Raw genomic sequence first — 18,247 nt, forward strand, 5'->3', positions numbered from 1 at the left:
ACAATTTGTATCATACTGTAAAATAACATAATATTTAAAGTAGGCAATGAACGTGTACTTTTTTTGTTGTTCTAAAAGGAAAATGTAACCAGAAACATTATTTGTATGCATTATAGCGTCTGATAAGGTCGACCATTCTTTCTTATCTGTTATTCTCTAAGAGTACCTGAAGTATTGAAATCCTTAAGATTCAAATAGAAGTGGTGGTGCAAATCTGCACAGGCAGCCCAGAAGTTTCAGTAAAGGAAGGGATTAAAATTGCAATTTTTCCCCATTTCAAATGTGTGGAAATATATTGGTAGCAGTCTAGGATAGCCTGCAAGTCTAATGACAGCAACAGCAATGAGGTAGCTAGAAAGCAATGGCTCAAGAATGGTCATTGAAAGAGATCATGCAGGCCTCACAAGGACGTCCCCTCGTCTAGCTGTTCTAGAAGCATTTTGCACTTAAAGAGTTGATTCACGAGCTGTGGTGTTAGGAACAGTCAGTGTAGATAAGGAGGATGCTGTCTTGACATCTTTCCCACCTGCAAGAACCTCTGTGACCCAGGTAGGTGTCTCACTGGTTTCAAAGACAGAGATGAGAGAAACAGTAGAGACACACTTGCTAGGGCAGACAGCAGGAGGGGAGAATTTCTTCAGTCAACTTGGCAGCTCATCAACTTTCCCCACCTGTGGTGGAAAACCTTTCAGCCTCAGGGGAAAAATAGATACACATAGGAGTGGAAATCCCTCAGAGAGAGTAAGGGCTGGGCTTCCTGCTGGCTTGGGCAGGAGAAAGGCTTACTACTGTCCTTTTCAAAAACAGCTTTATTAATTAATGTATAACTCACATGTGATCAAATTCACCCAGTTAGACAGTACGGTTCAGTGAATGTTGGTACATAGTTGTCCAACCGTCACCACAATCAAATCTGGAACATGTTCTTCATACTACATCACACACTGGACGTCTCTCCCTGTTCTCTCTCAACCCTACCTCCCAGCCCCGGCAACCACTAATCTATTTTTTTTTTTTTAATCTGTATGGATTTACCTATTCTGGACATTTTATTCAAATGGGACCATACCCTGTGCAGCCCTTTGTGAATGACTTTCTGCTCAGAATAATGTTTCTAAGGTTCATCCATGTTTTAGCAGGTGTCAACATTAAGTTCTCCTTTATTGACAAAATCATTGTATGGATACACAATGATTCTGTTTGCCCGTTCATCTGTAGATGGATATTTGAGTAGTTTCCACATTTTGTTATTGTAAATGATTTCACTGCATGCATCCTTATACAACTTTTTATGTCGATGTATGTTTTCATTTCTTGAGTATGTACAGGTAGAATTACAGGTTTGTTTGTTTGTTTTTTAAGATTTTATTTATTTATTTGACAGAGATTACAAGTGGGTAGAGAGGCAGGCAGAGAGAGAGGAGGAAGCACACTCCCTGCTGAGCAGAGAGCCCAATGCGGGGCTCGATCCCAGGACCCTGGGATCATGACCTGAGCTGAAGACAGAGGCTTTAACCTACTGAGCCACCCACGTACCACAAATTACAGGGTTAAATGATAACTCTGTGTTTCTTATTTTTTTTAAGATTTTTATTTATTTATTGACAGACAGAGATCACAAGCAGGCAGAGAGGCAGGCAGAGAGAGAGGCAGGGAAGCAGGCTTCCTGCTGAGCAGAGAGCACGATGCAGGGCTCAATCCCAGGATGCTGGGATCATGAGCTGAGCTGAAGGCAGAGGCTTTAATCCACTGAGCCACCCAGGTGCCCCTTTGTTTCTTATTTAGAAGAAATGATAAATGGTTCTCCAAAGTACACAGTGACTTTACTTCCCCTCCAGAAATATACGAGGACTCTGAAATCTCATCCATACTTCTTGCTTCCGTCCTTTTTCATTATGGACATTCTACATGGGTGAGAAGCAGTATCTTGTCCTTTTTCATTGGCATTTCTCTAATGACTAGCTATCATGAGTGAATCTTCACATGCTATTGGCCATTCATACAGCTTCTTTGGAAAAATGTCTATTCAAATTCCTGTCCACTTTTATTTGGGTTATTTCTACGCTTATTTTTGGTTATAATAGTTCTTTGTGTTTTCTAGATATACTTATGTCCTTTCTTATCTACATTATTTAAAAATATTTTCTCTGAGGCTGGGGGTGGTCTTCATTTTCTTAATACTGTCTTTTGAAGCACAGATTTTCCAAATTTTGATGAAGTCCAACTTATCTGTCTTACTATTAATCACTTGTGTTTTTTATGTCATATCTAGGAGAGCATTGCCTAATTCTGATCATGAATGTTTACTTCTGTATTTTCTTTAAAGAGTTATATACTTTTATCTATAGTATTTAGGTCTTGATCCATCTTGAGTTCATTTCACTTATGGTGTGAGGCAAAGATCCAACTTCATTCTTCTGCACGCAACCCCAAATTTCATTTATTTATTTATTTAAAGATTTTATTTATTTATTTGACAGAGAAAAAGATCATGAGTAGGCAGAGGCAGGCAGAGAGACAGGGGGAAGCAGGCTCCCTACTGAGCAGAGAGCCCGATGCAAGGCTCAATCCCAGGACCCTGAGATCATGACCTGAGCTGAAGGCAGAGGATTAACCCACTCAGCCACTCCGCAAATTTCATTTATTGTAAAGGTTATTCTTTCCTGTTTGGATTGTCTTTGCCTTTTTGGCGGGGGAGTCAGTTGACCATAAATGTTACGATCTGGTTATTTCTGGACTCTTAACTTTTCTTGTGATCTATACATGTACTTTTATACCTGTACCACACAGTCAGGATTCCTGTTCAAGTGTCCCTTTAAAAACTTTTATTTCTGGGGCGCCTGGGAGGCTCAGTGGGTTAAAGCCTCTGCCTTCAGCTCAGGTCATGATCTCAGGGTCCTGGGATTGAGTCCCCATCAGGCTCTCTGCTCAGCAGAGATTTCTGTCTGTCAAATAAATAAATAAAATCTTAAAAAAAAAAAGTTTTATTTCTTTCAAGATGATTGTAAATTATAGCTAATTGAGATTTGTGTGTATCTCCAGGGAAAATTCCAAATAGTTAAGTCTTTCCATTTTTTCAAGTGGACGTTTATTCATCTGTGAAATCCAAGAGTCTGAGAAATACTGTTCCCAGGCAAACTAACTCATGGTCAGAACATCCTAGCCAGAGTGAAATTACAGGTGTTCCTTACAGACCAGAGACCACACATGGTTCCCTTGATTTGGCGTGATGTACCCATGTTCCTGAGATGAAAGTAGTGTCTGTGAGAACATTTTCATTTGTGAAAATTCTCACTTTATAATCATGGGCCCCACTCAGGTTTCTAGCCCCATGAGACAACAACAGGTGACTTGCTCTTAGAAAAGGAAAGCCAGTGATCTCTCTGCAAACCTTGGTGCCTCCTTCCCGGCCTCCTGGCTTTCTCCTGGCAGTGACTAACATGATCTCTGCTGCTCTCCAAGGGAAGGAGAATGACACTGATAAAGACCTCAGAAGGCTTAGCAGGGACATGGTGATGCTTTTGTGCTAGATTTTTCAGAATATACCTACATTCCTCAAAAACTGAAGGGTAGACTTTGGTGGTCCTTTAAATGTGTCTGAATTATGCTTTGTCTTACAAAATTCTCTTTGAATGAACAATTTAGCGCCACATTACTCTTGGTAGAAATGCCCTTGTTATTATGAGTAACTGACAACTTTAAAGGGATCTAATTAATCCCAGCCTACAAATAAAATGTTTCCACCTCAGTGGATTTTTACCTAGTAAAAATGTTTAAAATAAATAGTCTCCTGGGTAAGATTTCTGAATTCAGAATTATCCCCTGCCCCCAGATCTCATTAGCATTCATAGGAAAAAAAAAAAAAATAAAGCTACAAACAGCTGAAAACCTCTGATTAGAAGTCTGTTCCCCTGCCACCAGTATACTGTTTAATGTCTTCTAAAAAATAAATTTTGAAATAATTTTTAACTTACGTTTCTGAAAGATTAAAAACTCGTTGAGGATCTCCATTCTCAATGGCGTATGTTATTGGGTCTCCCTCTCGATCAGTTGCCTTCAGAGAGAAAACATGATTGAATTATCGAGTAATCAATACAGCTCTTGGTCTGTACGGCAGAATATGGGAGCTGAAAAGTAACAGCACAAAATATTCACAAGATGCTTAAGGGACAAAAAGTGAGCTAATAACAAGAGGTAAAATTCAGAATTCCATATCTGACTCCAGCATTTCTGTTATTTCCTCTCATCTGAAAGTAGCAAAAATGAATAAGAATAGCATCTTCCTAATTTATACAGAATCTTACCTGGTGCAGAAATAGATTAACACTCTCTTGTGGTTTACGTATTTAATTTTAAATGAGTATATCTCTCGAGTTTAAACAAATGTGTTACACTTTGTGTAAATGCTTGCAGTATAGAGAAACTCTGTAGCCCACTGGTTTCTTTTTATGCTGAGTATATATCAAGTCAGGAATATTTATGGTTAAGAATCCTGAATCTGGGGGCACCTGCGTGACCCTGTTGATTAAGCAGCTGCCTTCAGCTCTGGTCATGATCCCAGGATCCTGGGATTGAGTCCTATATGGGGCTCCCTGCTCAGTGGGGAGCTCTGCTGCTTCCTCTCCCTCTGCCTATTGCTCTGCCTACTTGTGCTCTCTCTCTGTCAAGTAAATAAATAAAATCTTAAAAAATGAAAAAATCCTGAATTTGAAGCCAGAAACCAGAATTCAAAACTGGCCCCACTTATGAAATGTGTGATTATTTTTCAACTTCTTCATTTGTAAATGAGAACTATAAGAGTACAAAAGTCCATCAATATCGGGGGTTGGACGGACATGATTTTCTGTCCAGGCACATAGAGTGACATCAGGTGCACTGAAAATCTCCCATAAATATTACCCTTTTACTTCTTTTCCCTCCTTCACCAAAGTCAGAGAAGACAAAAGCTAGAGTTTCTGACTTTGAGTATATATCCCTCCACCTGCCCTTTCCTCTGAACTTCAGCCATATCCTGTGTCCTCCCTGACCACCCGCTTGGATGAGGGATAAGCATCACCAATTTAAAATATCCAACCCCCTAAATCCTGCTCTCGGTCCCTCCCCCACCCTCAAGAACACCACAGCCTGCTGCTTTCCCTCTTGATGACCTCAGTTGAGAGGGAAAGCAGCCGGTTGTGGTGTTCTTGAGGGTGGGGGAGGGACGGAGAGTAGGAGTCAGATTTAATTAAGCAAGTGACCACCTTTTCAGGCCTGCATTGTATTTCCTTGGAGAAATGCTTTTGTATTATGACAGATATACACTCCCTAAAATATGATGGAATAAAATAAAGCAGTAAAATACAATGAAATAATCAACTACCTAGGGTAATACCTTGAAACATTCCATTTATAGCTAAATCTCAAATTTTAAATTGCCTGGAATTAATTATAATAGAGACCTAAGATTAGAGAATAAGAAACAAAATATTTTTTTAAACAGACTCAATGGAATTGATAATAGATGCTTGATATTTACCTCTCATTTTTTGTTCTTTGCCAGGCAAGCATTAGCCAGAAAGATAAAACAGAACTACAAATAATGAGAGTTAATTTTTTCAAGAAACACAGAATTAGGCTGTATTTAGTGAGACAGGGAGACTGAAGAACTCTATAAAAACTTGCTTTTTGCTCCTTTCCCTTCTTCTGTTCTTCCTGGACCTGGGATCTGCAGCCCCACCTTATACAGTCCTGGTAGTGTGTCCTCCTTGTAAGGGACAGGGAGCTCAATGATTTCTTTGGACTCCACTAGCACAAAATGTAACATCTAAGGAGTGGCCAGGCAAGAATGCCCCAATATGGTCAGCCCATGTGTATTCCAGATTGATGAGGGAGCAGAAGGCTAGCTGAGGACAAAACACACATAGACACCCTGCAAACCTTCCTACCCACCCCCACCCCCACTCCTGGGAGGGACAAGTGTGACATTCTTCCAGGAAACTTTAAACTATCTTTATGTTACTGCTTTGCTAAATGGAAAAACCTTAACTTGAACAATGGCAAAGCCTCTGGTATCTTGTAGGTCCTCTTTAGCATATGAAAGTTCTTTGGAAAACTTCCTTTTTTCTTAACTCCCCAGGCTTCCAAGTCTATAACTAGCCACCCCTCAAGATCCTGGAGCTGCCCACTGGTCCCGTTCCCGGGCCTTAATAAAACCACCATTTTGCACCAAAGATGTCTCAAGAAATCTTTCCTGGTCATGGGCTCTGGACCCTCACTTATATTCCAAAACCATATCAAAACCATCCATACTGGACATCTCAACCCCAAGACCCCTGGCTCTAGGGAATGTGACTTACAGAGGACACTTGGACACCTGTCCTTGTTCTGACCCATTCCTGAACACCTGAAGGACATGCACACTATACAACAATCTTTAATAAAAACCCCAAACTCTGAATAAAGATGAGACTCCCTCTCCTTTCCTTTCTGTATCTCCCAGACACTGTCTGTACCTGCACTCTCTTTGTATCTTCAGTAAACTCTGTTCTCAACTGCTGCTGGCTCACATTTGATTTCCATCCTATGTGTAGCCAGGGACCCTCGTGGCTGGTCCCCGGGATCCTCTCTGGTTCCTCAGACCCAGCCTACTTATGTCATTAAGAAACTGCTTTTTATCACTGAAAAGCTCCCACTAAACTTTTTCTGTTGTTTTTCTCTTTCAACCAGTCATTTTTACCTATCATAATATTATAGATATTATCAATTTTGTTTGTTTGTTCATTGATACACGGTTGCTGTTACTTTATGAAAGACAATTTATTGTCTTGCATTTTCATAAAAGCCAAAAGAAATGGAGTCTGAAGCAAGATGGCTGTGTGTAGATAATGTTAAGCCCAGATTAATGTTCACCTTTCTTCTTATGGATCGAATATACTCTAATACTTAATATCATTGCTGAGGGATGAGAGTGCTGTGAAGGCTGTATCATTTTATTTACTTAAGTCATTACATTGTTATGCTACTAAAATAATAAGGGGGAAAATTCCTATAGTATTTTCAATTTTTTTTCTTCCCCATTAATTACTTTCAGTCCCTAAGGTACTGTGAAATACTTCTTCCAGGTTTTTTGTTTTGTTTTGTTTTACCATTTAGATACCTCTGGCTTTTAAGAAATGTGAGAGCGAGTTATTTGCCCACTTTATTCTTATGTGAGGTTGTATCCATATTGGAAAGCCTGAAGACCCAGGATTTGGATGGAAATCCTTATTTGACTGTTTTGTTTCTTTCATTCTTTTAGACAATCTTCTTTGGTTGTGCCAGGATCTGTGGCCAATGGGGTAGGAACTAAAGAGGATTCATCATTTCTTGGTCAATGAAGCAAGGGGGTGATGGTGCTATCTGGAGCTCTGAAATCCATCCATTACGTGTGTTAGCTCTTGTGTAAGTATTATACATCTCTACTTGTCAACACTCATGGAGATAAATTATTTCAGGTTTGCTTATTTATTTTAGAGAGAGAGAGTGCTAGTGGGATAAGTGTGGAGGGAGATAGAGAGACTCAAGTCGACTTCCCACTGAGCACAGAGCCTGAACTGGGGCTCGATCCCACAATCCCAAGATCGTGACCTGAGCTGAAATCAAGAGTTGGATGCTCAACCAACAGAACCACTGTCAGAGAGAATAAGGAGAGAAATTATTTAAAGGAAGATATAACACATAAAAGGAATAACTGGAAAAATCAGAAAAGCAATGATTCTTGGAGTATTAAGATTTGATCATGTGCATATTTCTGACCTAAAATACACTTCTAAAAACATTTTTAAGTAGGTTCCCCCCACCCCCATGGGCACCTATATGGGTCAGTGGGTTAAGCCTCTGCCTTTGGCTCAAGCCTCAATCTCAAGATCCTGGGATTCAGCCCCATGTTGAGAAATCCCTGCTCAGCATGGAGTAGGCTTTTCCTGCTCCCTCTGCCCTTCCCCCCTGCCTGTGCTCTCTCTCTCTCTCAAATAAATAAAATATTTTAAAAAATTAAACAAATTATTTTTCTAAGATGAGTTTAGCCAGCCACCTCTAATTGATGGGTAGAAATTCAAGTATGATGTTGAACAGTAAATCCTTAAGTCAGAATTTATTGACTACTTACTATGTGTCAGGAACTATACTTGCATGCCTTGTGTCATTTAAACCTTATAGACCATATAGTAAATAGGAAATGCAAAGGACTTCAATTTTAGGAGCTTTTTTAACCCTTCCTTCCTTCTTTTCTTTTTTTAAAAAGTTTATTTATTCATCAGAAAGAGAGAGAGAGGGAGTGAGCGAGCACAGGCAGGGGGTGCAGCAAGAGAGGGAGAAACAGACTAACTACTGAGCAGGTAGCCCAATGTGGGACTTGATCCCAGGACTCTGGGATCATGACCTGAGGTGAAGGCAGCCGCATAACTAACTGAGCCACCGAAGCATCCCTAATTCTAGGAGTCTTTCTGTCACCCCTCCAATTAAAGTCCCCTATAACTTACTTAATTGGAAGATACATTTTTCTTTTTTCTAATGTGGAGATAATAGTAATGTCCATCTTAAAAATGGAGGGGTAACGTCAATGTTTTCCATAACAGAACAGAAAGGAATCTGTCATCTTTTGTGCAAATATATTTTCTTTTTTTAATATATTTATTATTTTATTTTATTTTTTCAGTGTTCCAAGATTCATTTTTTAGGCATCACACCCAGTGCTCCATGTAATACGTGCCCTCCATAATACCCACCACCAGGTTCACCCAACCCCCTATGTCCCCTCCCCTCCAAAACCCTCAGTTTGCTTCTCAGAGTCCATAGTCTCTCATGGTTTGTCTCCCCCTCCAATTTCTGATCAGTCGAGTCCCATCCGAGCCCTCTGTGCAAGGTGTGAGAAAGTGTGGGAGCCGTGGTCTTCGGGGGGGGGGGGGGGGGATGGCAGGGCTTACTGGGTGTGAACTCCAGAGTGACCCCTCGCCTCTCAGGCCAAGATGCCTAACTCAAAAGGAAACTGACAACAATAACACCTACAGTGTTCACTCATGAATTCAACAAATAGTCATGAATCACCTGCAGTGTGTTAATGAGCCCTGGGGCTTCCACACAGACAAAACTCTGTGAGCAGCACAGACAAGAATTCTGCCTTTGTGCAACTTACACTGTGGTAGGGGGAGTCAGAGACAAAACAAAATAAGCCATGAAAATATACAGCTTTCCGATACCTCTAAGTGCTGCAAAAATATAAGGCACTTTAGGAAGGACAGGCAGGGAGGGGAGTGAGAGGGCTTGCAGTCATCAAAAAAGCTATCAGGAAAATGTGAGGGTCCAGAGAGCAGGTCCTGTGGGGAAGGGCATTCCACAAAGAGTACAGGGAAGGAAAAGGCCATGAGATGAAAACAGACCTCGTGAATTTGAGAGGACTAGTGAGCAAATGGAAACCAGCTATTTCGTTTGGCCTCCGGGACACAACCCGAGGTTAAATACCCCGGGTCAAATGATTGAGTGATGCTCACTTTGGACAACTAGTAAGACATGGAATTACTCAGTTGCTGGTCTGCTGACAGATGTTTTAACAACACCGAGAGCTACAATCAAGCCAACTGTCCTGTGACGTTTGCTTTAAAGATCAAGGCCACTTCTGTTTCCAGTCTGCTCAACCAGGTAACTCACCGCATATTATAATTCAGGTCTCCCATTTGTCAGAAGCACCAAGAGGGACACAAAAGTATTTATCTCAATAAGCATGGTGCTTAGACACTGGAAAAAAGGAATTTTGAGAAAGAAAACAAATCTTCTCTAAACTAATAATCCGTTCATGTTAAAGACGAATACAGCCATCAAATACCATCTGGTAGACTGCACTATAGGCACACGGAATGATTCTGCACATTTCACAGGACATTAAGACAAAGCACCTGCCCTGAGGGATTCTAAAATAGATAAAAATCAACCGATTTAGATGATCTTTTCTTTTCTCACTTAGGCAAACGAGTTCTGATTTATGTTATTAAACCGCTCGAGAGCAAAAATGGAGGTTTTCAATTCAGGACAGAAGCATTTCCAAAAATGTGTACATGTGTGCTCCTGATGTCTAACTACCAGTCCATTAACAAAATGTTAATGTTTGTGAATCTATTTCGATGAATTATGCAGACTCTTTTAGGTCAAGAAGTGCTGTTTTGCCATATATGATCTTGATATAAAATTTCCTTCTGGAAATAAGTTCTTTAATGTAAAAGGAAATAAATTTATTCAATTTTCTAAAAATAGAAACAATTTAAGTAGTTTGAGAAGTAAGACAGCATAACATATCTGAAACTGAGAAAGACAGCTCACATAGAACATCCCTGTGATACATGAGCGTACCTGAAGATCTTCAATCTTGTCTAGCTATTAATGATATTTCTCATTGTTCTCATTATCTCTTGGAACCATTTTGATAACATCTCCTACCCTCCCAAGACTTCTCTGCTGCAACTGATCTTTTCAATGTCCCCAGGAAATTCCTGCATTAGTAAAATCACTGATCTGTCCACAGTATTTGCTTCTGTGTGTTTCTTCATTCTGTCTGTCTGTTTTTTTTTTTTAAATTTATTTAATTGACAGACAAAGATCACAAGTAGACAGAGAGGCAGGCAGAGAGAGAGGGAGAAGCAGGATCCCCACCAAGGAGAGATCTCGATGTGGGGCTCGATCCCAGGACCCTGGGATCATGACCTGAGCTGAAGGCAGAGGCTTAACCCACTAAGCCACCCAGGTGCCCCTGTCTGTCTGTTTTTAACGTGGCCTCTCAGTAGCATTAGGCATAACAAACCTCTCCCTTCTCCGTGACACACTTTTTTCCCCTCAGTTGACTTCAGGACATTTCTTCTTCTGGGTCCCCATTCCTGGTCCTCCTCCTCTCCTTGGCACCTTAAAATCAGCCTTTGGACATCTTCTACTTTTATTCCCTTAAGAACCTCATCCAACCTCAAAGTTCTAAGTAGTGTTTAAATGCTCAAGATCCCAAATGTATATTTCTAGTCCAAACTTCTTCCCCAAACACATACCAAACTGGCTACTGACTAGCTTTAATTAGGTGCCAAAGGACGTTTCAAATTTAACATGTCCAAAATTGAATTATTCCTCCTCTGACATTATTTTCATTCTGGCTTTTAGAAATTCAACCCTGCCAGTTGCTTGGGCTGTAACTTAGTAGCCATTCTTTACTTGTCTTCTCTTCCAAATCCAATCACCAACAAATCCTTTAGTGTCTACCCACCAAACAGAGCAAGGTGGAAACTACCTCTTGTCATTTCCAGAAATATCACTCCAGGCTAGTCTGGACTACTGAAATAACACCTGAACTAATTTGCACAATTTCTCACATTGTCACCAAAGACCATTCTAAGTAGAGAATCCATATGATCCTTTAAAATTTTAAGTTTATTCGTGTCACTGCTCTATTCAAATTCTTCCATTAGTACCTGTTTCCACTGAGAGTAGTTATCGCCACACATCACCAGTTCCTGGGTGACTTCATTTCTATATACTTCCTCCTCTCTTACTCTACTCCTGTAGCACTAGTAGCTTTACTGTGCCTTAAACACACCAGGCAGGCCTGAACTTTAGGGCCTTTCCATGGGCACCTGAAGCACTCCGCCCCAGATGCCCACATGGCTCATCTTCTCACCTTCTTCAATTCTTTGCTAATGTCTCCTTAGTAAAATCATCACTGATCAAATTGGTATCCCCCATATACTCCTCTCCACTCTCTCTCATGCACATTTTCTTCTTTTTTAATAATTAAAAAAATATATAAACATATAATGTATTATTAGCCCCAGGGGTAAAGGTCTGTGAATCGCCAGGTTTACACACTTCACAGCACTCACCATAGCACATAACTTCCCCAATGTCCATAGCCCAACCACACTCTCCCCCACCCCCAGCAACCCTCAGTTTTCTTTGTGAGATTAAGGGTCACTAATGGTTTGTCTCCCTCCTGAGCCCATCTTGCTTCATTTATTCTTTTCCTACACCCCAAATCCCCCACATTGCATCTCCACTTCTTCATATCAGGGAGATCATAGATAGCTGTCTTTTTCTGATTGACTTACTTCACTAAGCATAATAATCTCTAGTTCCATCCACATTGTCGTAAATGGCAAGATTCCATTTCTTTTGATGATTGCATAGTATTCCATTGTGTATATACACCACATCTTCTTTATCCATTCATCTCTTGATGGACATCTAGGTTCTTTCCATAGTTTGGCTATTGTGGACATTCGGGTGCACATGCCCCTTCAGATCACTGTTTCTATCTTTAGGGTAAATACCTAGTAGTGCAATTGCTAGGTCATAGGTTAGCTCTATTTTCAACTTTTTGAGGAACCTCCATACTGTTTTCCAAAGTGGCTGCACCAGCTTGCATTCCCACCAACAGTGTAGGAGGGTTCCCCTTTCTCCACATCCTTACCAGCATCTGTCATTTCCTGACTTGTTAATTTCAGCCATTCTGACTGGTGTGAGGTGGTATCTCATTGTGGTTTTGATTTGTATTTCCCTGATGTCGAGTGATGTGGAGCACTTTTTCATGTGTCTGTTGGCCATATGGATGTCTTTGCAGAAATGTCTGTTCATGTCCTCTGCCCATTTCTTGATTGGATTATTTGTTCTTTGGGTGTTGAGTTGCTAAGATCTTTACAGATTTTGGATACTAGCCCTTTATCTGATATGTCGTTTGCAAATATCTTCTCCCATTCTGTCAGTTGTCTTTTGGTTTTGTTAACTGTTTCCTTTGCTGTGCAAAAGCTTTTGATCTTGATGAAATCCCAATAGTTCATTGTTGCCCTTGCTTCCCTTGCCTTTGGCAATGTTCCTAGGAAGATGTTGCTGCAGCTGAGGTCCAAGAGGTTGCTGCCTGTGTTCTCCTCAAGGATCTTGATGGATGCCTTTCTCACATTGAGGTCCTTCATCCATTTCCTCATGTACATTTTCACATAGCATTTATTACTTCCAAAATTCTATATGATTCATATGTATTTTATTAATTTTCCCTTTTTTTACTAGAATGTAAGTTCCATGAAGGCAGATCACATGTCTGCTTTGTTACTCCTGTGTTTTAGTATTTAAAGTTTGGGCTTGCCTTTGCATTTCCTATGGCCAAGAGGTTAAGTTTACTGTCATGAAGAAAGAACAGTGATCCAGTTGTTTTTGTACTTCAATCAACTATATTTACAGTAAAAAAAAAAATGTACTTTGATCTTCATCTTCCATACTTCAATTTTGTCTGTCTCAGTTTCTTCCAGACTTGAGTCAGAAAAAGAGATTGTGACAGAGAATACTAGCCCTTCTTACTACTGCTTATTGGTGGCTGCTAATAATTTCCAAAGGTAGTCTAATTATTGTGGAGAGGTATTTGGCTCTGGTCAGTTCTCAGCACTCAACATTTGGTAATAAACCAAATAGATACAATTCAGAAACAACATTTTAATGCTAAAATATCTAAACAAGATGACTCATTCAGTTTTAAATAAACTAAAGAGAGAGAGAGAGAGTGTGTGTGTGTGTGTGTGTGTGTGTGTGTATGTGGAGTGGGGAAAGTTGTTTCCAGTCCTATGGAGAATGAAGGCCTACAAAGCCCCTAACTGAAACTCTTACACATTAGTACAAGGGTTTCTCAAGCTGTCCCTCACAGTCTACATACTAGTTCTCAGACTTCAAAACATTAAAACCAGATTTTCAAAATAGTGGAGTTAATAGAGCCAGGCCAAATGAATGGAGTTAAGCATACAGCTAGCTAATGGTCTGACAGTACTGAGGGAAAAAGAAAAATCTACTTTAAATAAGAGCATGGGGATCAATAAGCATAGAGCTCTATTAAGCCTCACATACCATAATATCATTTTTTTAAATGATTTTTTTTTTATTTATTTGACAGAGAGAGATCACAAGCAGGCAGAGAGACAGACAGAGAGAGAGCAGGAAGCAGGCTCCCTTCTGAGCAGAGAGCCCGATGCGGGACTCGATCCCAGGACCCTGAGATCATGACCTGAGCCGAAGGTAGTGGCTTAATCCACTGAGACAGCAAGGCGCCCCACCACGATACCATTTGTTGATATAAATGCAGACTCTAATTTGGAAACTAAGAGTCACATTATCCTGTGTTCAATAAGTCAAAAAAATGTACTGGGCAACAATTAAAAAAACATATATTTAATGTTAGGAATCAGGAATGGTTTAAATTATGTATAGCAGTCCCTACCTTTGAGAAAATTCCAATCATTTGTGATATTAATACCAGGAAAGAGTTAAATAATGTTCAGTATACTTTGGTTAAGCCTATGCTTATAAAAAATAGCCCAAAGCTTATAACCATAAGGTTGAGGACCTAGTCCCAAATATATCATTTTTAACTACCTGAAATGGGGTCTATCTCTGAACCTACATTCTCAATCATTAAATGGGTAAATAACACTTGAAATGTGTAGTATATATAGTTGATGTAGAATGAGATGAGGCAACAGATGTTTAGAAAACTCTAGAATTCTATTCAAATTAAAAGTATCATCTAAAGAACTAATTTCTTTTGGTATCTAAAAATCTTGAGCTTTAAAGCAAAAGGAAAAGGGAGGGGATGAAAGCTGTCACTTATTAGCTATGCAAATAACTAAACCTATTTATGTTTCACTGACTCCAAGTATGATACTGAAATAGAATGGCATCTAATTCAGGGTTGTCATGACGCTTAAGCAGTGGCAAAATAGTTCATATTTCAGACACAGCTTAGTGCATATCATACACTTAACAAATACTGTTGATGTTAATATCAAGAAATAAATTGCATCCAACAATTTTTTAAAAAATCTGTAAAGTGGGGGCACCTGGATGGCTCAGTGGGTTAAAGCCTCTGCCTTCGGGTCAGGTCATGGTCCCAGAGTCCTGGGATCGAGCCCCACATCGGGCTCTCTGCTCAATGGGGAGCCTGCTTCCTCCTCTCTCTGTCTCTGCCTGCCTCTCTGCCTACTTGTCTGTCAAATAAGTAAATAAAATCTTAAAAAAAAATCTGTAAAGTGTTTTTTTATTTTAATTCTAATTTTTTATTTAAAGCTCTCACTCTCTCTCTTTTTAGAGAGGGAAGTGAGTGCAGAGAGAGAGAATCTCAAGCAGACTGAGCACAGAGCCCAATGTGGGGCTCAATCTCACGACCCTAGATCATGACGTGAGCTGATACCAAGAGTCAGACACTCAACAGACTGAGCCACCCAGTTGCCCCTGTACAGTATTTTTAAAGTCAGTCATCAATGTCAGTAATAGAGCTCATTGGATGGAAGACCTGACCAAGTAACATACATGATAGGTTACCAATATCAGCAAGATATAAAATTTAAAATTTAAACATAAAACATAACATTTCCCTCTAGTCACCTATGTATCAGAATGTTTAATCAGAATGCATCAGAAGCACAATCTTGATTAGTTAATGAATTAATCCTGGAAGGGGAGGGATGGGCTGGTGAAGGTGGGATGGGCTGGTGGGGGTGGGGCATAAAGAAATGATGGGGAGAAAAAAAGTCTATCAACACCTGGAGCTAAAAAGGATAAACTCAGTGAGATCCACAATTCATAGCAAATAATACCCAATATAAATTATTCTATGTCAATAAACAGACCCAACATATCAAGAGTACTCTCTTGATACATTTTTTGCAGTACTTTTTGCATTTGAAAATGAGCAACAACACAGTACACAAGAAAAATACTTCAGGAATGGCTGAATGAGGAGCCCTGTGGACCCTCTCCCATGAAAATAACCATGACTACTAAAAAAATAGTTAAAAAAAAAAAGTCTCTGGAAGTTGTTCAAAGAAGGTACAGTAATGAGAGAAACATTTATTTTAAAAAATATACAAAATCTCAGTAAGAACAGCAGGACTGTGGCATTGGAACAATAGGGTGTTTCCCCTCTACCTCTTAACCAGCACAGAGTGGGAGAAAGGTCTATTTGTAGCAGGTGTAAGCAGAATCCCTGGACTCCTTCTCCCCAACAGAGCCAGTGTTGACTATGGCATCTGCCCTGCAGTGACAGGCCAACAACATTCCTTATCCTCTGCCTGTCAGTCCATGTTGCAAAAATGCACAATCTGCCATCTGCTAATCCTTCCCCTATCCATAATGGAATAAAATCAAAAACTAACAACATCAAGTCTCAAAATTCACATCTATATAGAATTGAAACATGGTATTTAGAAGCAAAGGAGACAACACAAAGGATATCAGAAAAAACTGCCAAATGAAAACATTATTTTAAAAATCTGCACTAAAACTTAAGCAATGCAAGGCAGCTCTTGGAGAGAAATGGATAGGTGTAACCATCTGTATCTACAAAGGGTAAGTTCTCAAGTCAATGACTTTTCATCTAAGACAATGGAAAAGATGAGTACAATAAACCTAAAGCAAGGAGAAGGAAAAAGATAAAAGTTAAAGTGAGAATTAATGAAATAAAAATAGAAAAACAGTAGAGAAAAATCAATGAAACCAAAAGTTGAGTTTTGAAAAGATCAACAAGATTGACAAACTTCTAGTCGGATTGTTAAAGAAAAAAAAAAAAGAGAGAGAGAGAGAGAGAGAAGGTTCAAATTACTAAAATCAAGAACAAAAGTGCAGTTATCACTACTGGCCTTACAGCAATAAAGCAGATTTTAGGGAAATATGAGCAAAACTGTATCCCACCATATTAAATAATCCAGATGAAATGAACAGATCCCTAGCAGTACACAAATTACCAAAACTGATTCAAGATGATAAATACAATATGGATAGATGCATAATGAATAAAAAAGATTAAATTAGTAATCTCAAAAACAAAACTATAAAAAATGCATTAAATAAACAAACAAACAAAAACAGGCCCAAATGGCTTTACTAGTGAATTCTGCCAAACATTGAAGAATTGACAGCATTTTCACAATCTCTTCCAAAATATTAAAGAAGAGGAAATACTTCCTTATTATAGGAGGATTGTATTACCCTCATACCAAAACCAGATGAGGTACCCCAATAAAAGAATGCTACAGGTCAATTTATCTTATGAACATTGAGGTAGAAATCCTTAACAAAATACCAGCAATTCAAATTCAGCAATATATAGGAATGATCATACATAATGATCTAATGTGATTTGTCACAGCTATGCAAAGTTGTTTCAACCTAAGAAAATCAATTAATGTAATAAGCAGATTTTTTTAAGAAGGATCATCTAGAAAAATCAAGAAAAGCATTTGACAAAATCCAGTACCTTTTGTGATAAAAATGCTTAACAAACAAGGAACTTAAGGGAACTTCCTCAACCTGACAAAGGACAGCTACACAAAACTCCCAGCTAGCATCATAGTGATGCTTTTATGCTTGGGTCAGGAAAAAGACAAGGCTTATGCTAAAAACTATTACAACATTCTACTGAAAGGTCTAGGTGGAGTAATTAGGCAAGAAAAAAGATGTAAAAGTCATCTTAGAAAGGAAGAAGTAAAATTAACTCCATTTACAGATGCCATTATCTTTTAAATAGAAAGTCCTAAAGAACCCACTCAAAAACGATTAAACTGATAAGTTAGTTCAGAAAGGATATAAGATACAAGATCAATATTAAACTATCCATAGTAGTTCTATATCCTTGTGAGGAATGATGAAAAATGAAATTAAGGAAAAGATTCCAGTCTGTAAACTGAAAAAAACAAAATACTCAGGAATAAATTTAATGAGAGAAGTAGAAACATTCCAATTTGAAAATTGTAAAATGTTGTTAGAACTGCCTGATATGGGGAGTCAGAGCCTGGGTAGGGTGTTGGCAGCCTGTCATGGGGCATCATATTCATGTAGGACCAAGGGCACTCACGATGCCTGGAATGCGATGGTAACCTAGGAGAATAAACCAAGCTTCCATAAGAGAGAGAGTAGTGGCTTGGTCTGGTTGCAAAGCCCAAAGAGGCTTTGCATGGCGTGCTGTCCACTGTTGAGCTACGAGGTCGTGAAGCTGTCTGCATGGCAATGTCTCCATGTCCTACCATGGGGCTGGTAGGACATCAGTCTCCCGTGGACTATCCCAGCACAAGTGGAATGAGGAAGGGAACTGCTTAGCATATGACGGTAGCACCTGGTAGTCAGATGCGCCTGGACTCGGTAAGGAAGGTATTGGCAGCACGCCAGAGTCCAAGTAGGGTGGGGAACGCATCGGTATTGGGAGTAAAGGAGGGACAGTCAGGTTTGTGGG

The 18,247-nt window shown here is 39.5% G+C and overlaps 1 protein-coding gene across 1 annotated transcript in view; it reads right to left on the reverse strand.

Annotated features, from left to right (window-relative positions):
• The window catches only part of PCDH15 (protocadherin related 15), a 784,172-nt gene that overhangs the window by 366,622 nt on the left and 399,303 nt on the right, over window positions 1–18,247 (reverse strand). Inside the window, exon 16 of the mRNA XM_059397646.1 lies at window positions 3,975–4,054. Coding sequence (XP_059253629.1) covers window positions 3,975–4,054 — 80 coding nt within the window. The remainder of the gene's footprint in view (window positions 1–3,974; window positions 4,055–18,247) is intronic.

Source organism: Mustela nigripes, chromosome 4, assembly GCF_022355385.1.
Source record: "Mustela nigripes isolate SB6536 chromosome 4, MUSNIG.SB6536, whole genome shotgun sequence".
Classification (NCBI taxonomy): domain Eukaryota; kingdom Metazoa; phylum Chordata; class Mammalia; order Carnivora; family Mustelidae; genus Mustela; species Mustela nigripes.